The 27,730-nt window shown below is 38.2% G+C and overlaps 1 protein-coding gene across 3 annotated transcripts in view; it reads right to left on the reverse strand.

Moving 5' to 3' along the window:
- Positions 1–4,800: 4,800 nt before the first annotated feature.
- The window catches only part of GALNT1 (polypeptide N-acetylgalactosaminyltransferase 1), a 110,887-nt gene continuing 87,957 nt past the window's right edge, over positions 4,801–27,730 (reverse strand). For all 3 annotated transcript variants that reach the window (XM_081078705.1, XM_081078703.1, XM_081078704.1), the window contains 6 exons: positions 26,897–27,014; positions 25,178–25,358; positions 24,141–24,280; positions 13,308–13,406; positions 12,716–12,850; positions 4,801–7,967 (listed from right to left, as the gene is read on the reverse strand). In XM_081078705.1, the coding sequence (XP_080934831.1) occupies positions 7,821–7,967; positions 12,716–12,850; positions 13,308–13,406; positions 24,141–24,280; positions 25,178–25,358; positions 26,897–27,014 (820 nt within the window). In that variant the 3' untranslated portion in view covers positions 4,801–7,820. The remainder of the gene's footprint in view (positions 7,968–12,715; positions 12,851–13,307; positions 13,407–24,140; positions 24,281–25,177; positions 25,359–26,896; positions 27,015–27,730) is intronic.

Genomic DNA, 27,730 nt, shown 5'->3' on the forward strand with positions numbered 1-27,730 from the left:
CTTTTCGGTATCTATTTTATAAAAGGAATTCCAAGTAATTTGTCTGCTAATTCCATTATCTAAGTTGTCAGTGGGTTTGCTTTTATTGCCTTTTAAAAAATAAAAGTCACTTTCGTGTTTGTTACTTTTTCATTGTACTGGAAATTGTGATGGATGCACTGAAGAGATTCTGTATTCTGTTTTCTTCCTCAGAAGACTGTAGAGTTTTATTCAAGAAGGCAGTTAAATTATTGGCAGATCAACTTGATGTTATAGAGGCTTGGTTTTACTCTTTTAAATCTGGTTATCTCTCATTTTGTCCTTGTCCCTAGGAATAGTCCTAAATCCTTAAGAATGGTCTTTATTCTTATACATGTCCCTTCTTGAGTTTCAACAGAGAGTCTAAAATGTTTATCAAGCCCCCTCAGATCTGAAGAATGTAAACTCAAAACTCTGTATTCTTAGTAACAGGCAACCGCTAAGATCTCTGCTCGGATCTTTCTGCCTTCCCCTTGTTTCCCCCTGGGCTTCTCGGAGTCTTATCCTCTGCACAGGCAAATCAGCCAAGGATTTGAAGAAAGTTTTGTATGCAGATTTGGAGTCTCCTCTATGATTCCCTCCTGTTTGAGACTTCCTTCCTCAGTTTCCAACCACTCTGCTCCTTAATAAGATCTCTGACTCCTCCACCTGAGACAACAGTCAGTATCTGTATGAACACTGCCTCTAGTGTGCTGTGTGCACTGGGGATGCTCTCTGGGGAAAAGCTGTATATGTCACCTTACCCAGTGACAGCCCTTTTTAACAAGGGTCAAATCCACTACATTATTTTCTGACTTTTGTTCACGCTCCAGGCCCTCAAATATTTAAAAAAGAAATTGTTTCCAAAGGTTATTAACTAATTGGCAGGAGGTTTAGTCTGACACAAGTTATTCTCACTTTGCCAGACTTTTTTTGTTAACATTTATATTGGGGGCTAATTTCCTGTTTTTTGATAATGATTTTGTAATTTCATATGTGGGAGTATAGAGACTTTTTTTTTTTCTCTCACAAGGACATGTATTCTAATGATTTCCAGGTAAGGCCATAAATCTAGACTTCCTTTTCCTTGATGAAGTCCTGCAGACTTCATAACTGTGGTTTGAAACCCTTGATTTATGGTGAAATCAGGCCTTATGGTTACAGAGTAGCATGATCCTCATTACCATTTACTACCTGGAAAAGGGGCAGAGTTGGTCAGATACCTTTTGTTTCCTTTAATAGGTGCAGACTTTCTGACCTACCCTTTTCCTTGTAGGTGTAACTCTAAATATCCCCAAATTTATGCAAGGGTCTTCGAGTCCCCAAGCTCAAGGCCTAAGCTCACATTCCCCAAACTGATTATATTTTATTTGTAGGAGAGGAAGGCCTTTCATATTTAATACTTTTGTGGCTTAAGTTTATATATCCTTTTCCCCCCATTTTTTCCTAGACTTTAGAGATTTTCCGTATTTTTTTTTTTATCTCAGCATCCCACTTAGAAGTATGCTTGTTGCAACTTATTCAGCTTTTGGGTGTTTTGTAGCAGTGGAGGACTTTTTAGAAAACCTTGATGCCAAAAGGGTAACTATCTTCATTTCCCCCCAGCATTTTACTGAGGTGTAATTTACATACAATAAGAAGCATATATACTAAGTATACAGCTCAATAAATTTTAAAATATATATGCATGTTTCCATTATCTAAAGTAATTTATAGAGTATTTTTGTCACTCCAGAATGTTCTCTCATACCCCTTTCCAGTCTACTCATCCAGAGGTAATTGCCCTAGATTTGTTTTGCCTGCTTTTGAGCTTGATGTAAATGTCTAGCTTTCATTTCAACAGTTTTTTAGACTTATCCTTCTTGTATTATGAGCAATTCATTTTTCAGAATTGTAGACTAGTATTCCAATGTATAATATACCATTATTTGATTATCCGTTGCTTGGTGGATATTTTAGTAGTTTCTACATTGGGGGTATTATAAAGCTGCTTGCGATGAATATTCTTGGACAAATCTTTTTGTGGGCACATGCACTCATTTGTCTTGGTTGTATCTCTAGAAGTAGAATCACTGAGGCACAGGGAAGGCATATATTTACCTTTATAAGAAACTGACAAGCTGTTTCCCAAGGGGATTATACCAATGTACATACACATCTACGAGTTGCTCCAAATTCTCAGGTCATCATTCAGTAGGTATGCAGTAATTTCCTTGTGGTTTCATTTTGCATTTCTTAATGATTGTTGTTGACACCTTTTCCTATGCCAATCGTACATTTGGAAAACTTCTGTAAAGTGTGTATTCAAGTTTTTATATTGTGTTGCTTTTGCAATGGTTTTTTTGTTTTTTTTTGCACGAGTCCTTTGTCAGTTACATGTGTTGCAAATATTTTGTCCTCAGCTGTGTTACCTTTTCACTTTAGCAGTATCTTTTTGATGAAAAAGGTTTAATTATTGTGAAATGTATTTTTTAATTTTATGGTTGTCTTTTTTCCCCTGAAGGTATCTTTGCCTATCACAAGAGTCATGAATTGTTTTCTTCTAGATTTATTGTTTTGCCCTCCACATTTAGGTCTGTGATCTATTTTGAATAAATTGTACATTGTGTGACAGCCATCAATGTTCAGTTTTATTTCTCATAGATATCCAGTTACTCCAGCTCCAACTGAAAAATTCCTTTTCCTATTGAGTTGCTTAGTATTTTTGTTGAAAATCCAATGATAATACACTGGGGGTGCCAAAAAAACATATACGCATTTTGACACATTATCTATGCTCAAGCAGTAGTTCGAAGTGTCTGGATGCTGATGGTAACCACTTTGAACACCTCTTCTAATTGCAGAGGGGAAAACATGACTTGTATTCCTTTTGTTATTGATATACGAGTATATTGATAGTTAAGTTTTTTGATTTTTTCCTTTCTTAAAACGTATATATTTTTTTTGGCACCCTCTGTGTATGTGTGGATCTTTTTTCTGGACTCTGCTCTACTCATTGATCTATTTATTTGTCCTAACTTTAGTACTGTGTTTCCCTGAAAATAAGACCTAGCAGGACCATCAGCTCCAATGCATCTTTTGGAGCAAAAATTAATAAAGACCCGGTCTTATAAAAGAATGGGTCTTACAGTAAAATAAGACTGGGTCTTATATTAATTTTTGCTCCGAAAGACGCATTGGAGCTGCTTGTCCGGCTAGGTCTTATTTTTGGGGAACGACGGTACCACTCTCTTTATTACTATAGCTTTAAAGCAAGTCATGAAATTGAGTAGTGTAAGTCTTCCAACTTTCTCCCCCCTTCTTCAAGATTATCTTGACTATTCTGGGTCTGTTGCATTTCCATACATATTTGCAAATTTCTACATGGCAGCCTCATAGGATTTTGATTTCATTGAATCTATCAATTAATTTGTGCAAACCTGAGATCTTAACATTATGCAGTCTTTCAATCCATGAACGTAATATATTTACTGCAGTGTTCTATATAGTTTCTCTCAGCAACACTTTGTAGTTTTCAGGGTAGAAGTCTTGCACATCTTTTGTTAACTTTCAAGGTATTTGACTTATTTGATGCTATTATAAATGATATATTTTAAAATTTAATTTTTGTTTTTGCTAGTGTATAGACAATTTGAGTTTTGCCTCACATCCTGCAAAATTATTAGTTCTGGTAGATTTATCAAGCAAACACTTGGTAATCTTCAAGAAATCAGAGAATGGGAGCAGTGTCATGTAATTGGAAATACATCTAATATTCTAGAGTAAAAAGTGATTCACTCTTTGTATACCTCCTCTCACAGTTATCACCTCAGAAACACCACCATCTGATTTTCTTTCTTCTTGGAAGAACGTGTAATTCTGGAGTTAAATTTGCTCTTGGTGTACTTCTTGGGAGATGCAAAGAGCACCAAATGTTTACAAGGGAAACTCTGTTTTTCAGCTGAATGTAGAATAGGGAAATGAGGACATGGCCTATATACCGCTTTATTTGCAGAGGTGAACAAAGTACTATTTTTCAAGAATGCCAATTAGAACAGCAAGACATCCTAAAATGGATTGGGATTGGAGTAGGGTGGATAGATTTGTGGGATTCAAATTATCCTTAACTGTCACATTTATCCTGTTTCCCCAAAAATAAGACCTAGTTGGACAATCAGCTCTAATGCATGTTTTGGAGCAAAAATTAATGTAATCTGGTATTATTATATCATATTACATACCAGGTTTTATATTATAGTAAAATAAGACTGGGTCTTATGTTAATTTTTGCTCCAATAGACGCATTAGAGCTGATTGTCCAGCTAGGTCTTATTTTTGGGGAAATACTGTATGAATTTTTTTTTTTGAAATCTCCCCTGGAATTTACAACAAATTGAACTGCTATACTTCCACAAAGGACTCCCTGTGCAGCAGACAGGCAAGACTAAGAGACGCGCAACTGAAATAACGTAAAGGGGGCAGAGGACCTGAAGAGACATTTCTCCAAAGAGGACATACAAATGGCAAATAGACATATCAAAAAATGCTCATCATCACTAATCATCAGAGAAATGCAAATAAAAACCACTATGAGATATCACCTCTCCCCAGTCAGAATGGCTATCATCAACAATACAAATGGTAACAAGTGTTGGAGAGGCTGTGGAGAAAAAGGAACCTTCATACACTGTTGGTGGGAATGCAGACTGGTGCAGCCGCTATGGAAGGCAGTGTGGAGGTTCCTCAAAAAATTACGAATAGAATTACCATATGACCCAGCAATCCCTCTCCTGGGTATCTACCCAAAAAATCTGAAAACATTTATCCATAAAGACATATGTGCTCCAATGTTCTTTGCAGCTTTATTTACAGTGGCCAAGACATGGAAACAACCAAAATGTCCTTCCATAGATGAATGGATAAAGAAGTTGTGGCATATATACACAATGGAATACTATTTGGTGGTAAGAAAAGATGAAATAGTACCATTCGTGACAACATGGATGGATCTTAAGAGTATAATGCTAAGTGAAATAAGTCAGACAGAAAAAGTAGAGAACCATATGATTTCACTGATATGTGGTATATAAAACTGAAACAATAAAGGAATAAGGCAAACAAATGAAGAAACAAAAACTTATAGACATAGACAACAGTTCAGTGGTTACCAGAGGGTAAGGGGGGAGGAGGGTGGTAGAAGAGGATAAACGGGGTTAAATATATGGTGATGGAAGGAGAACTGACTCTGGGTGGTGAACACACAATGTGAGATACAGATGATGTAATACAGAATTGTACACCTGAAATCTATGCAACTTTACTAACAATAGTCACCCCAGTAAACACAAAATTTAAAAAAAATCATCTAAAGGTGGGCAAATTGGGCAAGCGGGGGAGGAGAGAAGGGGGAAGTGCAGAGACATGGGCGGTGCAGGAGATCCCTGCATTCCGGAGATATGGCAGCTGGGGAGAGAAGAACTCAAGACTATTAGGGCTCCGCTTATGGCCACAGTCCCGCCTGAGGGATCAGCATATTAACACGGCTGAACCCACTGCTCACGACAGAGAACTCGGAGCAGACAGAGGGAAGAAGGCTTAAAGTGTTGGTTTAAACCCTCACTGCCGGTATGAATTCAAATAATAGTCTCATCTTTTCATCATTTGCTTTCTTTTTCATTCATTCTTTTCTTCCCCAGTTTGATTTACAACAGTGATTAACATACTGCCTAATCTACAAATGGCTATAATGAACAGGGACCCATTTTAACCTCAAATAACACCAATGTAAAGCACAACTATTAAGGAATATTTTATATTTTCAAAGTATTTAGGAATTCTTTAATTAGAAAAATAAAGGCAATGGGGTTATCTATCAGGTTCTAAAAGTACCCATGAATTAAATCACTCACATCCCCCTCTTAAAAAAACAAAAAACAAAACAAAACCTTAGATCACATTGCTATTAAGTGTTCTTACAGTAAGGAATAAGACCAAGCTACGCTACAGTACAAAAACTTGAAATTCTGAGCATGAAAATAATTTATTGGTTAGACACCTGGTTTATTCACGCATGAGGCCTACTGAAGATAGAATTAACATAGCTCATGGAACAGGAAAAGAAAATTCCATTCAGCACCTGCTTCATATCAGATTTCCTAGGGACAAAATTTCTGCATTTTGTACTATAGCCTCGCCCAAAAGCATTCACGTGTGCTTGATATTGATTGACTTGAATAGGCTATGAGAGCTTTTGTAAGTATCGTTAGTGACGCAACTTTCAGAACATTCTTAGGCACAAGAAACAGCACTGCCTGCAGTGAGAGTCCTTGATAATCAAAGAAAATAATATTATTTAAATATAATCTTACAAATAGGAAGGAAAATATATGCACTTTTGCCAATGGACTGCTTTACACATCAGGGAAAATATAAGATTTTCTTTCTATGAGATTAAAACTTAATTTAATTGATATTCAACTTTTAATCAATACTCAGGTTGTTTTCCAGTATTAGAAATTAGAGAAAAAGAAAATGAATCTAACCTAAATTAAATTTAGGGAAGAAATGCAGGATTGATAATATGGAATAATAGCTGCACTTCTTTGGCTAACTCATTAAAAAAATGCCAATTAAACATTTTCAGTGAAATTTTATTTTTTTAAAAAAGCAGCAGATCAACATTACAATTCAAGAACCTAATCTAAATATGCACTTGACAATGAAGCACATCTGAGTATGGAGTGAAAACAGTTTTCAAAAAAACCATCAAATGTATTATCTCCAAATACCCAAATAATAAATCACTTCTGTAGGCCTTTCGTTGAGTGGAATCATAAACAAAAAAACTGAAGATTTATTGCTGTGAAAACAAATCTGTAGTACAGTAGTATGAATCTTGGGTATTAAGCATAATCAGTTCAATCAAGTTAAGAAGTTGAAAATCTAATAAGAAATTTGTGTGTGTGAAAGTCTATAAGCCAGTTGACCCAAGAACAACTGAGATTATCTAACTTGGTCAGTGAGACCAGACATTATTTTAAATCTCCATTTTTGGAAGGCAATTAAAAATTACAATTCCAATAGCCCACAAACCAAATTTTAAAAATTGTAGAAAGCAATTAAAACTACGTTCAAAGAGCCATTTTTTTTCCAGCTCAATTTCAGCACCCCAAGGAGAAATAAAAAAAGCATCCATGACTATCACAGATGAAAACAAAATGAGTGTCATTGGAATCAGTTCTTTTTCCCCACTGAGGTATAAAATCTATATAGAAATTTGATACTATACTATAACAAATTGTACTTCTCATAGTTCTGTTTTAATTTCCTTTAAACCCTGTTTAATATAGCTTTTTTAAATTGCTGTAAAAATGTTTTCATGATTCTGAATCTGGTTCCAGTTCTTTTCATATATCTTTATATCAATATTTAATATACTGGCTACCAGTTCTAATCAGAAAAGAAATCTTGGAAATCTCTTTGTTACAACAGCACGTTCAGCAGAAATTACTGACGTGCAAAGCAACCCTACGAGGTGCAGCTTTCCGGAAAGCACGGTTTGTTGTTTCATTGTTGGAATATTCTTTACACTGGTTCCTGACAGAAAGCCTCTTTCAATCTTGTAAACATCAGTGTGCAGTCTCGCTACATTGTAGTTGCACGTCCTTGGACAGGAAGGCTGGTTCACAGCTAGTGAGAAGCGGAGACGAAGTGTTAATGGCTGAGAAACCTCACATCCTGCAGGAGGGAAGCACTTTTCCTTTTTTGCTACTTAATGTGGCAGAAATGTATGCTGAGGTAGCCCAGTCAATCCTTATTTTTTTTCTTTTTGTGTGAATTTGGTCTCAGAATATTTCTGGAAGGGTGACGTTTCGAAGCAGCCACTGCTGGGACCGGCTTCCATTGCAGTCTTTAATGCTGGGCACCTGGCTATCCTCTTCTGTGGCTTTATCCAGGCACTGATTACTGTTCACATGCTGCAGGGTTAATTTCTGAAAGAGACCAAAAAAAAAAAGTCTTAATGTGAAAGTGGAGAACAAAATCAAACCAAAACCTCTCAACCATCATTTTTGGTGATTATTAAATTCCTCTACAACAACAGTGGAGAAAAGGCATCTATGTAAAGACAGCATTAAGAGCTATGTGGGAAGGAGAAAGGCACTGAGGGATAAGTTATACTGGGCTAGCAGTAAGATGACCTACATTCTAAGTCCATTTCTGCCATAAGCTCTGCAACACCGTGAAAAATTTTACGTTTTTGTGCTTCAGTTTCCTAAAAATACGATCAAATTAGTGCTACCAAATTTAGGATCCTCAACCTATTTTCAAAAAGCTATTTCAAAATTGCTTCATTTCTCTATGATAAGGCTGTTCAAATTAATTCTGTGATTCTAAACCTCAAGTCCTTAAAACCCAAGACCTTCTGAAGACTCAAAATCATAAGCAATCAAGATTTATAAAGCATCCTTAATAAATGATTGATAGATACAGTTGTAGATCTTCCTGTCTACTTGTTCACATTCTAGATTTGACGCTGTCAGGTTGATTTTTAGGATAATTTTAAAAGGACAGGACAGTAGAGATTAACAGATACACACTGACCCACACTAATGAACGTGATCTAGCGCCCTGGTCAGGTTAAGGACTCCAAAGCAACTGGAGGGATTTGCATTATCTCATAAGTGGATACATCTGTAAGGAAACGTGAACTATGTTTATCGACACACATTTATCTCACTTTTTAATTTATGGCTCTATTTTAATGTTAATTCTTTTATCTGGAACATTTCATTTTCGTAAGGCCTCTTTTGTACCTATCTGAACTTAAAACAAAATCTCATGATATTTTAGCTTTCAGTCATTTATTCTGTGTTGTGGTCAAAGTAGAAACTGGCAAAAGGCAATATACATTTGTAGATGTCATAGTTTATATCAACATTGATTTTAGGTTCAGTATTATATACTTTAATTCTTATAAATGCATAAGAATAGAACCTGGAAGACAGTCAGCATGGTTTGTTGTTGTTTTTTATACAGATGTTGTATAGTTTACTTGTTTGAGAGAATGGTCTTTACAAGTCAGACATTTCTGGAGTAAATTCCAGATTTGTCACATTTCAGCTACATGCACCGTTTAACAACAGGACTACGTTATGAGAAATTTGTCATTGAGGTGATTTTGTCATGTGTGAACATCACAGAGTGCAACCAAAGCTAGATGGAATAGCCCACTGCACAGCTAGGCTATGCGGTACAGCCTATGACTCCTAGGCGACGAGCCTGCGCTGTATGTTACTGCACAGAATGCGATTAAATCAGGCACAAGAGAAAATGATGCAATTAAGAGATGCAGTAAACACAAGATGTATAAGGCTGCTGCCCATGTAACACACATACTGTTATAGCAAACTTTGTACACAGAACAAGTACACTCTACTATACTTTAAATACATAAACCAGTAAGTTATCCTTATCAAGTTTTATGTACTGTACATAATTGTATGTGCTGTACTTTTATACCACTGGCAGCGGAGGTTTGTTTACACCAGCATCACCACAAACACATGAATGTTGCTGCACGGCTGTGTCGCTAAGGCAATAGCAATTTTTCAGCTCCATTATAATCTTATGGGACCACCACTGATATGTGGTCTGTTGACGGAAACGTTATGCAGCCCCTGACTGTATATCCCCTGAGCAAAAAGAAAAACCTCTCTGAGCCTCAGGTTCCTCATCTATAAAGTGGGGACAAAAATACTTGAGTTGTTATGAGGAAAGACTAAGATAATGTACGGAAAGTGCTGCCCAGCTCAGAGTAAGTTCTCAATAAATGTACTCCCTACTGGAAAACGAACTCACCTAGCACTATCCCTAGCGGCCATGAATAGTCTGCGGCCACAGCCTTTAGTTCCAGCGCTCCTCAAACATTCCAGAAGGCCCCTCAAAGCGTCTCTGAGTGTCAACCTGCCTCAGGACCACTATAAGTATTAATAAAAACATCAAAAACTAAACACAATAAAAAACTGAGTTGGGGAATTGGTCCTTTCTCATCCCATCTAAAATTGTATATTTCACTTATTTGGATTCATTAAAATAAACTTGTAACAAACACACAGGTTATCACCCCATGCTGGGTATTTGTTTAAAATTCAGAGAGAACCCCCACAATCTCAGGACGCTAACCTCCCTGCAGACCTGGCCTCCGGAGAAGAATCCCGCTCCAGACAAAGTTCTGGCTGCTGACAGCAGGTGCAGAGTCCTGTGGCTTGTGAAACTGGGAACTGTCGTAATTGTACCTGGTCAGCACTGACTACTCTCCACATAGAAAAAGCTTGATTAAGGAAAGTGGACAAACAAGTCACAGATTGTAATTATAAGAAGAGCAGGATGAAAGTTATAATTATCATTGCATAAAGTCCACCTGCAACCTAGAAAATATAATTTGTCACCTCCTGTCCCTACTCTCCAGATGTAACTGGGTCAAAATCTACATTTTATTCCAGAAAGAACAGCTACAAGTAGTCAAAGCAAAAGAGCCTGGTGTCATACACTCTATGCAAAATTGTAATATAAACAAAACTTAAAAAGATATAAATACATACACATTTAATCAAACATAGTATTATATTGTGCAAAGAATCGTGAATCGAGACTCCCAGGTCTGCCTGAGATCCGCTTCCACCATTTACACGCTCTGTAACCTGGGGCGATTAATTTCCATTCTGGGCCTTGGGTGTCCACAGGTATAAAACAAGATCCTGGACTTTATTTCTAAGGTTCCTTTGAAATCTACAATTTCATGATTTTAAGTTTAGATTCTAGATCACTGACATAAATACTATTACTCCAGACTGCTGTTTCCGATTGATGGAGGCAGGACAACACGGACAGCCCGTTCGGAAGCTTCCTATGCAGCTGGCTCAGGCTGTGGGGCCTGCATCCCAGCTTGACTCCGCCCTCTGCCTAATTCTGTCTGTGCCCGTTCCTTTTCACAAGTGTTGATCCAAAGGGCCACAAGGAAAAGCCTAGACTATTACAGCAGCGCTATCGCTGACATCACTGTGCCATTGAATCCACACCAGACGCCATTTACCTCCAGACCTAAGAAGAATAAACCCCTATTTATTTATGCTACTATAATAGCTTTTATGTTATCTGATTGATATACTGTCATTTTTTCAGTGAACATATAATTGGGAGTTTTTAATATTTAAAATACTTTGGTTGTCACAACGACTGTGGGATGCCCCTGGCACTTACTGTCTAGTCAGACTCGATGTATCCTGCAGTACATGGGGCAGCTACACCCAAAATGAAGCACCGTGGAACACCCTGGAACAGAATATTCAGGCCATTTCCAATGGGCGTATTAACTGTGCTATTGCTATAGTTAATATTATTTTTACTATAGTTTGACATTTTGAAGGGAGACCCAGAATTTATAAAACACAGTCTTTGTCCTCTAGGATCTAACAATCTAATGGTGGTAGATAAACCAGCTACAAGGCACAGCATTACAAGGGTCAGAAAAAATTCTAATTAAATTAGGACAGAGAACTAATTTCTGGGCTGGGATTCATGGAAGTGATGTCAAAGCTGGGCCCTCAAGAATGGCTAGGATTTGTTAGGCAGAGGGAACTGTATGATTGTAAATGTAAAGTGGGAAAGTACAGGGTATGTTCAAGAACAGGTAACGCAGACCATGGTTTGTATATGACAGTATAGGGGGAAAAGACATAACCTTGGACATCTCCATTAAGGGGTAGAATGAAGAAGCAGAGTGAGCGAAGCAGATGAGAAGAACAGAGAGAAAGCTAAGAGAAGAAACTAAATAGTAGTGCATCTAAAGCCAATGGATCAGATGATTTTAAAATCTCATCAGCTCAGCGATAGTAAATGCTGTAAGAGACGAGATGAGACTGCTGCCGGCTTTGCACCCAGGAGCCGGTTCCACAGTGTCCGGCCGAGGCTGGAGCCTGGGTTGGAGAACCAGAGGCTCGAGTGCAGGTCCTTCATTCACCATCATACAATGCAGGAGAAAAGTAGGATGGTACGTAGAAAGCAAAACAGGAACAAACGTCTTTCCTCACATGAAGAAGAACATGAGTGCTTGTAAGCAGAAAAAAAGAACCAGAGAAAGACATCCTGCAGATGCAGGTGCTGGTTCCAGAACCGTAGAGCAAAAGCACACGGTTGGCCAGATATGAGCGGAGGGCCAGAGGCTTATTGGAGGCTCTGATTGACCATTGTCTCTGAAGTACCCCGATGTGAGTACCACATACAGCGCTTGGGGAGAGGGAGAAACTCCAGAGGAAACTAAAGATAAATACAGAAAGTTTTGTTATATGTGTCACCGAAAAATCATGATGAGTCAGAGAATTTCATTAACTGAAGCTCACCTTTTACATAAATGTTCAATTTGGTAATTTTAAAAGCCTACTTTCTGCTCCATTTCTCCCACACTAGACTGCAGAGCTTCAGGACATACAGAGGCAAGAGTGCTTCTTAAGCACTCTTAAGTGACAATAAGGGCTCAGGGACTGGAGGCAAGCCTAATTTAATTATCAGGGAGATGAAAGCATCTTATTTATATTGTTTTTCCCATTTGTCAAATTTTAGAGTATAAGAACAATTTGATCTATATTCAAACTCCCCAAGAATTCATTCTTTAAGCTATAAACGATATAAATACACCCCATGACACGCATAATTTTATCTTATATGCAAATAGAGAACTTACCATGGGATCATACTCCCAAAGTTGGTTGCCTTTTAGGTGGTGGCATTTGAGCATTGTGACTGGGCCATTCAGTTTGGAGACATCCAAGCAAAGGTCATCTGTTCTAATCTCTTTGTTGGCAGTATAAGAGAAAACCTGAAAAACAAAAATGTACACATATAAGCTGTAACAGTAACATTAGCATTGTATATGCCCAATAATTGGAAAAAACAAGAATTTCAATATACACAATTTTTGAACTTTATTACTGTAATAGAGATAAATGACTCTAATACTAATTTTACACAGAAAGAAAAAATTACCTTGAGTTCTATATATACACTGAGTTGTCATCTGTTTGACTAAAAATGGCAAAATAAATCTCATGCACATCAATGTTAAAACAGTTCTCACAAGGGGCCTTTTACAATGTTTCATTTAAAAGTAATCACTAGATTATTTTTAGATTGAAAGCTCCCTTCTCCTAAAGGTCTTTATTATTTTCTCTTTAAAAGTAGGAAAATATTTCCTGAATGACATCATGAGATAAAAAGGACAGAAGATGAAAACAAATCTGAAATTGTCCCTTTTAAAGATTTACTAAAATACTCACCTGATTACCTCCCATACCGTGACAGTTAAAAATTCCAACTTTTTCATTCTCTTTTCTAGCCATGTTATCTAGACACTGATTTGTTTCCACATTTCGTATCTGTAGGACAATGAATAATGAAAACATCAGGAATTAAAGAGGTTAACTAGACAGACAGACACACACACACAGACACACAGACACACACACACACACACACACACAGGAAAATCATTCTAAACTTCCCACTACTATAAAACAGTTTCAGATTCTTGAGGTACAGGCTATGGCGGGGGGGAGATTTTATATTCTGTGGTCTAGAAAGGTCTTACTGCATATAATTTTTTGTGTTTCAGGGAGAAATCCTTTAAATTCTTATTTCATTTTTTGAAGATGTTCTTCTAGGGTTTGTATTTAGTTCAATAAGCTCTACTCTGCCTAACAGCTTAAAGCAATTTAACAACTTCCTGTGGACACTGTCAACCACCAAGTTAAGGGGCATTACTTTCGACAATTACTCTGATGACTTCTTAGGAGACTTATGGTGGGTACTTTCTAATTAGAGTCTGGACCTTAACTGGGAGCCTAAGCATGGTGTGGTGCAAACAGCACTCTTTTGTGAGATATTTGCCAGTTACATAAAAGGAATTTAAATCCCTCATCAAAATTAGGAAGACTCTTTTAAGCACTGCCCTTGATATTTTTGTTTCCTCTGAATCACTGCAGTTTAAAATCATGTAACCTAATAGACATTTGAAAGTCTGAAATCTATTCCCATGGCTAGTCCTGTTGTAAGCCAGAAGGGAAATGTGTGACAAACTACATCTGTCATGTCATGTAGACAGAAAAAATGTAAATAATTTTGTGTGATAAAGTTGAAACCACATGTAAGCCATTTACTTTTATAAGCAAAGGTACCGTTTACATTTTATTCCAACATTTTAATAAGGCACTAACAAGCCCAGATGCCATTTTTTCTTATAAAGGTACAAGGACATAGATGTGAAAAACTTATTCACAGGCAGTCAGGAATAGGAACTGGGGTTTTGGCGTGAAACTTGGGTTTAAATCCAAATGACCCAAACCCTTTGAAATCAATTTCCTACCAGTAATTGGGAGGTAATGTCGGCTCTTTGTTGAGTTTAGGTAAGAGGATACATCCATGTACTTACTTCAGAGTCTAGCACACAGTAGGCTCAGAAATAGTCACAGTCTCCATTGCTACCTTATTGCTAGTCACGTTCTGGCTATTCCATCAAGCTGAAATTCAGTTCATGCAAAATAGGGCTGTCCAATCTCTTAACGTGAATACTTCCTCATCCTGATATTTTAATATGCCCCTGCCATTCCACTCATGATTCTGAGAATTGCTATCTAAAACAAACCTCATTATCATTCTTCTGAATATTCCCCTTTTCTCCTGATATCCTATTTTTGTTAATAATCCCAAAAACTGTCCAATTATTCAAGATGGAAATTTCAGGGTCCTTTTTTTCTCTGGGTCCGTCCAACATCATATCAGTATCCAGTAAAATTCTTTTACTATGTAATTCACATTTTTTTTATATTATTTTAATTCATAAACTTATCACCTCATAGATTTTATAAAAGGTTTTATAGTTAGGTACAACTATGCATGAAACATTTTTCTGCAATACTTGATCATGGCTATCTTACTTGAAAAAGAATTTAGTTCAGATTGTGACAAGATTAGTCTATCTCACAATATTCATATAAAAAATTATTTCCTTGTACTTTTGAAAAAGATTAAAAACTCTCCAGTTCTTTTTCTCATTTTATCTCTTTCAAATACAGATGTAAAGGTTGCTGAAGAAAGGTAATAAATGCCATAGGGAAAATTAGAGACGACCCAAAGCTATCCTCAGCTTCCTACTCTTTCATATGGAATGGGCTTTTGGTTAATTGTTTATCTTTTACCAAATTCAAAATTAATCAAATTTAATACAATTCTCCCCAAACGTAACAGGGTTTCCTATCACTCTATAACTATCCCATAATAAATCAATGTCGGTTATTGTTTCCATAATTGATATTGCTAATTATAGCAAATAAATTACACTTACTCCGAGCGAGGCATTATTCTATGAGTTTTGGATATTAACAGCTTATAGCATGCTTACAACATTCCTATGAATAATTTGGGGTTGTTTTCTGGCACAAGAGATTTAAATCTCTATCCCTTGGGGTCACAACTGACCATATGTGTTAAAAGTAGAACTTCTTTAAGGATCAGAAACAACTGCTTCCTACCAACTGCTAAGAGTGCCAATAAACCTTGATCAGCACGATGTGATCAGTGAGCCCTGCTGACGTGGGTGGGCAGGGACCTGGGTGTGGGCGTCCGGGGGACCTGAGAGCACTCCTCTAAAATGCAGGGGAGTACTGGAGCGGTGCCCTGCACACTGGAGGGTGGCTGTTGATGTTTTGGTCCCTGGGTGTCTTGAACATTAGAAGGCAGAGGAGTCGGCTCAACAAATATGTGGTACCTTTGTAGCTGAAGGGGACATCTGCTCTCCAAGCTGGTTCTACACACTGGATGGCTAGAGAAGACAGTTTTCAGAGAATATCCTTCTTCCCTTCTTCCCCTGGTAGGAATACATGTGGACTACCTCACTACGGGGTTTGTGAGATGACTTCTCAAGGACATGAAAAACCAGGATGACTAGGGGTGAGTTTTGGGAACAATTCTGCCCTTTAGAGTGACAGTTAATGTGTTCATTTGGTGGCAGTTAACTTTGAAAAGTGTTTGGAGAAGGAAAAATATCAGGAACAAACATTTTCTAGGGATGTTGAATCAGATTGTTCAAAATTGTAATTCCACATAGCTTTAAGGCTATGTAACCAATTGCCAGCTTTTTAGTAAGGTGTGGAAGGTAGAAAAGCTGGTGACATATAAGTTGCTCCAATGTTTCTACTGGGGTGCAAATAGGTACTAGAGTTGATTATCCAAAATCTGATACTTAAAGAAGTGACTGGAAAAAAAATAGCACTTAGAAAATATAGAATGACATAAAATGTAGGCACGTTATCGGGGAGAAGGAAAAGAAAATACATGAAACAATTTGAGACTGGGTAATGTAAGGATGTTCTAGTCAAATGTCTTCTTTGTTGGATTTCTAAAAATAGGACTAACCTCCCCGGCCCCCCAAAAAAGTGGGAACCTCTGACAAGTTAGGGAGTATTCTGATGTTCCATCTAAGAAAAAGATGGGCTAGCTTCTGGGTCCTCCCACTATTTAGAGGACAACTCTGTCCCATCTTTCCCCAGACATACAGTGTAGATTGACAAAGAATCCTCAGCGGTCTTGTCACACTATCAACTCTTTCTAGTTTACTTGCATTCTGAATTACACCTTGATGACTCACTTGCAGAGAGAAATGAGAGCAGTCCCCTTGTTTGCTGACATAGTATTTGGTGATCATGAGGATGTCTAATGGCAACTGTGATTCTAAATTATCAAGAACCCTTAAAGTAAGATTGATTTGCTGTGGCAAAACAAGGGAGTTTTTCCTCATTGGAGGACAAATGTGGTTGGGACGTTGTCCTTAACATAGCAGGAAAATAACAACTGACAGAATGGTTTGGGAATCTGATATAGTAGATCCCTATGAAAGTTGTTTCAGGATGTACCTATTCTAAATTATTTGAGAGTAAAGATAATCATAGAGGGTATACAGTAGTTCTGAGTTTTTAAAACACTGGGTTTGATAAGCAAATATGACATTGCAACTTAGGGCCTCAGCAGGGAGAGATTTGTGTAATGATGGCAAGTCAGGTGGATAACCTCCTGTGTTGGCTATTTGTGTTTCCAGCATTGTCCAGCAGAACTTTCTATGATGATGGAAACGTTTTATGTTTGTGCTGTCCAATACGGCAGCCACAGGCCACGTGTAGCTCCTGGGCACTTTATCATTTCCCCCCCTTTTACTTCTTATATTGAGCACTACTATGTGTGGCTAGTGTGACTGGGGAACTGAATTTTAATTTTATGTAATTTTGATTAATTTAAATATGGGGCTGTCACACTGGATGCGTAGGACTAGATGTGGACACATAGGAAAAAGTCCTCCACTTTTTGTGAGGGCTGCTTGTCCAGTGATGACAGCGCACAAACACGGTAATGAACTCATTGTCACACATTCTGTTCAGAGGATGTGGAAGTGCCCAAGTTATACTTTCTGGAATTAGAAGTTCTAGGGGATCTAAATGACATTAAGAGGTAAGTTTAGCAGGCTATCGGTCTTTTATAGGATTTGTCCATGACTGAAGAACACATCTTTCGTTACAGAGCCAGACTTGCCCATAAGCCAAACCAGAAAAGTCACAAGTACCATGTACCACTGAAATGCTAGATGGTGAGGAGTTATTAGAAGCAGGAAGCTTTCTATTTGAATCACAGCAATATCGGAACTATGGTGATTGGGAGAAATACTGACAGGATGGTTTGGGAGAAATACTGCACTTTCTAGGTGTCTGGAGGCAGATGGACAGGAATGAGCAGGTTTGGGAACATGCACACCTGGGCCTCACTCCCAACTCGACCATTCTAGCCCTGAGACCTTGGCAGGTCAGTACTCTAAGACAGTGATTCCCAAACCATGTTCTGAATAACAGTATCTGGCCAGGTATGGACACATGTGCCACTAAAAAAGGCTTTTTGTCATCAAATATGTTTGGGAAATATCAGATTAAACAAATTTCAATAGGTTTCTTTACTGAAGGACTTCTAAAAGCCTTTTGCATGCTGTGATTCTTGGTAGGGGTAGGGACTGATGGTACAGGATATAGAAAGCAGCGTTTCCCAAATAGTTTTGGCTACAAAATCCATTCCTCCCTCCCCATCACTTGCCTTTCTAATTGAGCACCTTAAAGGACAGCAGACATCCGCATTCTTTACACAGTAAATACTGCTATAGGAACCTCATTTTCTCATCTGGTAACGGCCTCTCTCTCACCCTCTCAGGTTTGCTGAGATCTCAGTCAGGTAACAGCACATGGAGGCTTAGCAGAAACTGACACATCGTGGGCCCACAGTAACTGTTTCCCTTCCTTCTCCATAGGTCCAGCACGTCTTCAACTCCTTATGAAGCGGCAGCTTGGGTGTACACAGCTAGCACTAAAATATTATGGTTTACCTTAGGAGTTGAAAATAATTGTGAATGCACTCATTCTTGGGAAATCAGCAAGAAATTAGAGGCTGAGTTCCTTAATTTCTGTTCCAGTCTCCTCCAGAATCTTGGTACCTCCATTAGGGTGGACAGTGTAAGAGGTTAAAGGATTTTTGGAATCTAGTATAATGGAATCTGGAGTCACTATTGTCCTCTTTGCCATAAGGGAAAAACTGGTTAAATATGAGAAAGAATATGGGTGTTAGTGGTTAAGAGCACAGAAGCTCTCCAGCCAGACTGCCTGTGTTCAAATCCTATCTCGTCCTTTTGCGGCTGTGACCTGAGAAATGCTGTTTAAACCATTCACTATGCTTCAATTTACTTTTGTGAAATGGGGATAATAGCACTTACATCTTACAGTGTTGATGTGAGGAGGATAGAACGAGTTAATATTTGTGAATCATCAGATTGGTGCTTGACATGGAGTTTACGCTCACTAAATCTCAGGATTCCCAGATCTGCCTGGAGAAGCAATTGGTCAATCTGTAAAACTGGCTAAACCATCCAAGGGATTATTTGCTTTTTGGGGTGGTTCAGAATTTTCATCTTCTGGATTAACAACTGTTAGATATCACAATGAAACATTCAGTTCCAAGGCCTACAGGAGCTTATGACAGTTGGACTCAGTGATGCCAGAGACTAAAGTTCTACCTTCTAATTTGCTTTTCTACTCTAAAATCCCATGATTTCAGGTTTCCCAGGCCCTTGAAGTATGACAAAAGATCCTTGAGAGGCTCGATTCCAGTCTCTGGTGAAGGAAGGCTCACACGGGTGGAGCTATGATCACAAGCACAGGATCACTGGCTGCACTGCGGGGGGTCCTTGAGAATGACCCGCCCCGAAACCAGAGCTTTCATCTGGATAGTGCGGCCTGCTGTTAAAGGCATACAAGCTTAAGACCAGCTGTTTAGTTAACAAGGCAATAACAAGCAGGGCACAGAGGGTTAAATTTGTTCCTTATACAGAAAGCCAGCTGGCAGGAGGCAGGCAAAATGCAAGTTTGCCTTGGCAATCACCTACTATGCGTTAGACAAGTGGCTCTTTGTAATACACCTGTATTCTGGCCCAGCTAACAATGCCTAGGTGTTGTCCAGAATTGGGTCAGTTAAAGGACAAAAGACAACTTCATTCTCTATTCTAAAGGCAAGTTATAGGAGCAACTGCTAGAAATCTTCCCATGACATACCGCCCTCCCAGGCCTTTCTTGACTGGAACGAGGCTATAGCACAGGGAGCAGATGCTCATTGAGGAGGCAAGAAACTACGTACCCCTCACTTATTTGACGGTAAATTCCTTAAAGCAATACAGAGTTCCGAGGTTGGGAGCTTTCAATCCTGAAGTAGCCTCAGTAACTACTAAGGACAAACATAGTGGTTCTGGAATGGGAGAAGACGCAAGCAGGTCGACCGGTCTCACTAACTCACCACCCTCCAGCCCCTCTGTGGTCTATTTGCTCTTCGTATCTTACGTTTCCACATTGCCTCTCTTCCTCTTTCCCCAACCCCTGTCACCAATACAACATCCTCTCTTCACTCTCCTCCAATGATCTTGTGTTCATCTGACAACACAGAAGTCGTCAGAGAACTTCCTCACACTTCCACCACAAACTATGAGCTTCTACCCCCACTCGACAACAGACCTGCAATAGACCCCATTCTCTCCACCTTCCTTCCTGTTGCAATGGACGAAGCGCCTTCTCCTCCTGCCCCCACCTCTACTTCACTTGTGCCCTGGAGCGCATCACCTCCCATCCGACTCCCACATGACTCCTGCAATCAGTGGCTCATTTTTAGCAGCTTCACATTTTTTTCTCTTTTGGGTCATTTGCATCAGCAGTTTTAATGTAGCAAAAATAAACAACAAAAACCACCCTTCTTTAACCCCACATTGCCCTCCAGCTACCACCCATTTCTCTGCTCTTCTTTACAACAAAATTACTTGCAAGACTTGTCCACACTGATGATCTCCACTTTCTTTTCCCCATATCTCCCTTGCGACCACCAGGAATTTTATTTTGTCCCTACTCATCTCCACGGGAACCCTCACCTGCTTCTTTGACAATCCAAGGACTGACTCTCAGCACTCATCTTCCTTGACTTCTCTGCAGCATTCCACAGCTGCTCACCTTCCCTTTCTTGAAACAAGTCCTTCACTTTGTCTCTGGGACATCACTCTCTTGGTTCTCCTTCTATTTCAATGGTCCCTTTCATTCTTTTTTTTGGCTGATTCCTTCTCTTTTTCATAATTTCTACATTGGCGTTTCCTGTGGCCTGGTCCTCAGCCCTCCCCCTTCTCCATCTCCATTCATTCCTCCCACAGTGATCTCATGAAGTTCTGTGGTTTAAAAAACTACTTTTATACTGACAACTTCCATCCCCTGCCTCACCCAAGCCACAGATTTTTAAATGCAACTACCTACCCAGTATCTACCTGGATCAAATTTAACATGCCCCCCGTGGCACTGTTGAATGCCCTCTGTATGTGCTCTACAGGCTTCCCATTTCAGTAATGCCAGCGTCACCACTCCAGCTTCTCAAGCTGAGTCTTAACATAATCCTTGACTATTCTTTTCCTTTCATCCATACACTAATTCTACTCTAGTTCCCATATGGTTTTGCTTCACACAGCAGACAATCTGAACCTTTTCCAATGAAAATTTGCTTATCTCTCTATGGCGTCTCATCTTACTCAGAATAAAACCCAAGGTCCTTATTATGGCCTACAAGCTCTTTATGCTTTGACCCGCACTTCTTCTTGACCTTATCTTCTACTATCTTCCCCTGTTCATTCCATTCCAAACAACTGGCCTCTACTGTTTCTGGAACGTAACAAAGTACACTCGTCTCAGGGCTTCTGTACTTGTTTTTCCCTGTGCCCAGAATACTTTCTCCAGAAATGCATATGGCTTGCTCATGTACTTCCTTCAGCATTCTGCTCAAAAATCATTTTATGTGAGAGAACTTTTTCAATTACCCTACATAAAACAGTACCACTCTCACGCCCACCAGTCATTCTCTATCCCCTTTGTCCTTACCACCTGACATATTGTGCATTTTTAAAACAAATCTGTCTTACTCCAAAGACCATAAAACCCATAAGAGCAGAGGCTTTATTTCTTCCACTGCTATATTCCCAGTATTTAAAATAGCACCTATCACGTAGTAAGTACTCAAATACTTGTTGAATACATGAAAGGAACCAAGAGGTGACAACCCCCTGTGGACTGAGGGGTGACTTTTCCTGAGTTTTAGGAATAGTCATTCCTGGGATGGCGACTGGTTGTGGCCCTGTCCACACATATGTCATCATTTGGTGCTATGACTTACAATCAGTTTTTGTCACAGAAGGCTGAATGTTATTTTTCTTCCTATTTGGCTTTCTTCATATGCTTTATAAAAGTCAATTTAAAAAATAAAAGACTTAAACAATGAATTGAAGATTGACCCAGTAAAAATGAAATTCCTTTACTATAAGCAAAGCACTTTCATATATTCCTTTCCAGACTATTAAAAACTGATGGCTATAAGCAGCTAAAGTGATTTATAAGCTACCACTGTGTTGTGACCAGAAAATTGAAAATCACTTTCTTGTCCTAATAAAAAGAGGAACCTTGGGGAGTTAGAGGATTATTATGAAAGGAGACCTAGAATCTTCATGGCCCCTGATTTGGAATACTATAGTCTAGTAAAGAAGAGAAGGAGAAACACTGCTTCCCAGTAGGACATAGTAGCCCAATACTTCTGCTCTAGGAGGAAAACAGTTAAATTATAAAATCCTGTTTCTGGGGCTGTTGGAGAGCTATGGAAGCAATTAGGATGGGGTGAACTGCAATTCCAGTGAGGGAAGAGCCCTCGCTGGGTGAGAGTTGACAATCACCAGTTGTCTTCCTCTGTGAGGGCATTTGCTGATAATAAAGGCTGAGGACAGGATATGCCCAAAAAAGTGCCTTTTCCCAGGGAAAAGAGCACAGTGGTGTTTACTTATGTGAGGCTGGTAAGACAAATTAAAAATTAGAGGAGCCCCAAAGGCAAGGCCATTTTCCTGATGGAACATTTGCTGAGCTCTAGATGGGCAGGAAGCGGGGCTGGAAAAGCAGAATGAATAAAGTCATCCACAATCTCCTGGTGCTTAGAGAAATTCTTCCTAGACAGAGACCTACAAAAAATAATAGTGTCCCCAGTGAATAAGGTGGGAGGCTAAATACTATTCTCAAAACCTCAGAAAGGCAAACCTTCCAGGGTTGAGGAGACAGAGACCCTGCCATGTGATTATTCAAAAGTACTGGAGGACCAGACCTAAGAAACAAACAGGAGGCAGTTCAGAAATGAACAGAGGCTTTCTAAATTTCTAACCCGGCGCCACCTAGCTCAATACTGTTATAGGTTGAACTGTGTCCCCCGAATTTCATACGCTGACATCCTAACCCCTGGTACCTCAAAATGTGATGTTATTTGGAGACAAGGTCTTTACAGAGGGAATCAAATTGAGGTCATTTGGGTAGGCCCTAATCCAATATGACTAGTGTCCTTATAAAAAGGGGAAATTTGGAGACGGACATGCACACAGAACACCATATGAAAATGAAAGCAGAGATGGGGTGACGCTTTTATACACCCAGGAACCCAAAGATGTCAGCAAGCCACCAGAAGCTGGGGAGAGGCAGAGCACAGCGCTCCCTCACGGGCCTAAGGAGAAGCTTAACCTGCCTATGTCATGGTCTGCGATTTCTAGTCTTCAAAACTGTGAGATAACACATTTCTATTGTTTAAGCCACTCAGTTTGTGGTACTTCATTATGTCAGCCTCAGGAAACTAATAGAATCCTTGACATGATCAGACCCCTAGACTACATGGATTTCCCATACACAGAGTATATTTTTGGCTGGAAGATAGAATCGATGGCTATCAACATTTTAGGAATATTGTGGAATAGGACACAAGAAACAGCTTACAGTGATCGTCCTGGTAATTATACCAGAAGGTAAGATAAGTCTCTTTCACATCAGACCCTACACTATGGGCACACACAAATATACAATGGCCAAACTCCAAAGCACAACTAATTGTGTTAAAATTGTAAGTATTAATAAGCACATTATATCAGGTTTCAAGAAAATCCACCGAATTCTAAAAGCAATAACTAAAGGCATAATCAGAAACAAACATTTTACCAACATTCTTTCCAACCCCCTCTGCCCAAAACTGAGATTTGGGGGAAAAATGAATCTCAAAAATACAAGTAACTATAAACGGTTTTTCAAGTTTCCTTGTTTGTTCTTTACAATTTATCTTTACCTTGAAGTTCCTCAAGCTTTGATTCTGACCAATTAACATGAGGACATTAGCTTTAGGAGTATATGGTTTCAACTAAATAGGTTAGTTTGTTAAAATAAGAAGTCTTTTGAATATACTACGATATTGTAACAAAAGTCCAACTGTAAAAGGCTAGGAGTGTAACATTCTTATCTTAATAAAATATAATGATAAAAAACAAACAATGTTTCAAGTTATGAGGTAGACTGTGTAATCTAACAAGAACTTTTCCACTTGAGGTTATGTAGTTTTAATATGAAAGTACTCCCTTATTGGAAATTTAACCTCTATTGATTTTGATAATTGAGAACATAATAACCACATACAATACTTTTTTTTTCCTTTTTTTTTACCTCTCCCAAAGAGAAATAGTGACGTGGAATCTGAGAATCAGGATAAATATTCTCTAGGTACCAAGAGAAAGGTTTGCATTGGAGTTTGTGTCTGAGACCAAGTCTTGATGCTATATCTCCATAATCTACCTTCGTAACACCTGTCAAAAGAAATAAGTAACAGAATTATTCATGTTCTATTGGGTAACACATTTCTATTTATATATTACATCTAATAAGCCAGATGAATCAGAAAAGTGGTACCGTTTTGGTGACGTGTGACTATACAAGTGATATACTATAAATCTACCTCCCCACGTATAAAACAAGGAAATATATTAATATGTGCTTTTCAAAAAAAAATTATGTGAGAATGATATACATGTCAGTAATATTATAAATATAAGTTATATGGGACCAGAAAACTTTAACATGTTAAGGCAAAAACAAAAATCCAGATTTATTTTGCTTAAATATTAAACAGAACAATTGTTCCCAGTCAGGTTTCTCTCACAACTCACTGAATTGTGCAGGCCACAACTTGACAATCTTGTGGTAATTTAAAAATGAGGATGGAATGGTAACAATATCAGGCAGATTTATAGCTGATGGTACAGCTATTCCCATAATACTCTGCAGAGCAGAGCAAAGTTCCTAGAGAGAAGTCCCTTGAAATACAGATGGTACAGGGCTCTGCACTGACCTTGAGGTACTCAACACTTTTATATTAACGTTAAAGATTGCAGTTATGTTAAAAAACAACAACAACAAAAACAACAAAAAACCCAAACCCCACATACATGGATAACACCTGGACTAACAGTAATTTCTACAATACTGACTGGACAGTTTATTATTGTTGTGACTATTTTATACTAGGCATTTTTCTAAGTGCTTTTTATGCTGTGTATGATTTCATTTATTCCTTACAATAACTTACGACGTAGGCATTTTGCTTCTGCTCAAAGTTTCTTTCCACCCCTTCTTACCTCTCAGAATGCATTAAGATAAGGGACAAGAAAGTTAGCCTTGTATTTCTAACACAAACTAATGCTAACCTGGAGAAATTATATAGAAGAAATTCTTGAATTCATCCATCCACACTTCTGCAAGTCGTCTATTATTTTTATTGATAATTTGCCCTGTGCCTCCTGGAAATGTGTAAGGTGTAGCTTTCCGAAACACATGTCCAACATGTGAGCAAGTAACAATCTCCAAAGTTCCTCCACACTGCCAAATCTGAAAACAACACCAAAAAAGACTAGATTTAAAGACTGATAGTTTAAAAAAATCTGTTAACATCTATTGAGTTTCATACTTGGAATTTCACAGGATCAACTCCTTTCACAGTGGAACTCCTGTTATATGGCCACAAAGCCAATGCTTCCTCAGGAGCAAACTTTTCTCTAATTTCTGGTTCTGATTAAACCAGACATTGAAAGTTACATTCAGAAAAGATAGGTTAAAGGCTAAATACAGAAAAGACATGGGGTCTAGAGCAATATTTTTCTAACTGCAGGCCATGATTCATAAAACGATCATAAATTCACATTTGATGAATTGCAAGCAGTACTTGCTAACAAGGACATACTGTTTCGTGAAACGTTTTTTTTTTTTGCGTGTGTGTGTGTGTGTGTGTGTGTGTGTTGTATGTGTATAATGCATAATGTACTTATTAGTGGTTCATGGTCAAAAAAACTGTGACCATGGAGTATTCAGCCAGAGGCTTATCTGTCCCTTCTTCTCCAAACCTGTGTCATAGCCTGTACATTAACAGAACCTAGGAATCTAAACCGCTAAACTGGATCTCTCAGGAGTAATTCAGTGAGATAGTGACAGCACGATTTGTTGTCCCTGGGAGCATAAAAACAGAAAGGGATAAAAGAAAGATCAAGTATGGTTTGACATCCTTAATTTAATGCATTTATCCTCTGCTCCTTTCAAAATATATCATTCCATAAGTTAAAATCCACCAACTGCTTACAATTATAACATATTTTGAAAAGTTTTGACTTTGTTAAATGTTTATTGCGTCTACTTTGTTTTCCCAGGATCATAAAGTGATAAACCTGGACAGGATGTTCAAGATGATCTCGAGTCCAAACCTTTCCTTTCATAAGTGGGCAAAGAGACCCCATAGGAACAAAATGAGCTAGCCAGTTTAGATTACTGTGCAGTTCGGTGTGGTTTCTACTGTAAGCTGTAAGTCTAAAAATTTATTATTTTCAGAAATATACAATGTCATTGAAATAATGTTGATTTTAGTGAACGTGAAATGCATACGACTTAAGGTCCACTGGGTAAATTGATTTAGAGTAATTTCAGAATTCATTTGCCTTTTCTCTTCATTGAAAAATATAAAGCTGATAAAGTGACCAGGTTTTATATAAGAGAACAATTTCACACCAAGAGGACAAAGCCTATTACGGAAAGTGAAATTATGTTTTTGATGGTTAAGCACCAAAGTAGTATATACAAACTACAAGTTATTTTTTACTTTTAGAGCTTCAATCACTTCCTTGAAAATAACAAAAAGGAAAAACAGATAGGGAATCTTGTATAAGTTTTACAGGTACACTATTAAGATAACTGAATTATTTGCTTAAAATAGTTTATAATGTACCCTTAATAGTATCACCAAACATTTTATGGTGGCTCTGAAGTCTCATTAAACTCATACTAGATTCACTCTTTATTTTTTATTTAGAGATAACATGAATAAAGCATATCCGTATTTAAGGTTAAATGGAAGATTTTTTTTTTCAAAGGGAACTTACCCTAAAGGAAATTTCTAGGTTTTCTCCTCCCCAAATGTCCATTCCAGCATCATATGTTCCAATTTCCTGAAAGTAATCTCTGTCTATTGAAAAAAGGCCTCCTGCCATTGTAGGTGTTCTGAAATTCAATCATAAAATTGTACCGTTAATTGAAATAATTTAAAATGTACAAATCAGTTTTTGTTTGTAAAAGTGGTTTTATAACTCTATAACTACGGAAAAAATGCTTACTCTCACATTCTTCAGAAACTTTCACAGGCCCTCAGGGGCTTTCTTTGCTTTTATGCTACGTTATTTTGTCTTTAGACATGGCCTGCTCCCTGGTCATGCTGTCACAGCTTCTCTGCCCAGTCCCCAGGGTTCCTCATATCTTTAGTAATCTTTCTTCGTCCTCAGGAGTTTCGATCCTGAAACTCTTTAAACTGGAGATATTTCTCGTAATCCTCTCCATCTGTGTGTACCTGCTCCATAGTTCCTAGCAACTATAAATCCAACTGACTATATTCACCAACTAGACTCATGTTAGCAACTCTAACAGGCCAGGTTCTAAAGGTTCAAATATTGCACAGAGATAAGATTAAACAGGATGAAAACAACGTGGCCCTTTCCCTATACCTAATAGGAACTTTTAAGTACAGAATAAAATCAAATACAGACTGAAATCAATATACTCCTCCTAAGAAGATCATCATCCTGACCAAGTATGGTATATCGTTTGCAAAAGAGGAGCCCAATTTACCCAAACATGGTCCAGGTATGCAGAACAGGTGGAATTAAGCAGAGAAATAATACTGAAGGAGGTTTAAATGAATGAATACAAGTCAAACATTTGAT

This window comes from Rhinolophus hipposideros (genome assembly GCF_964194185.1).
Source record: "Rhinolophus hipposideros genome assembly, chromosome: 17".
NCBI lineage: Eukaryota > Metazoa > Chordata > Mammalia > Chiroptera > Rhinolophidae > Rhinolophus > Rhinolophus hipposideros.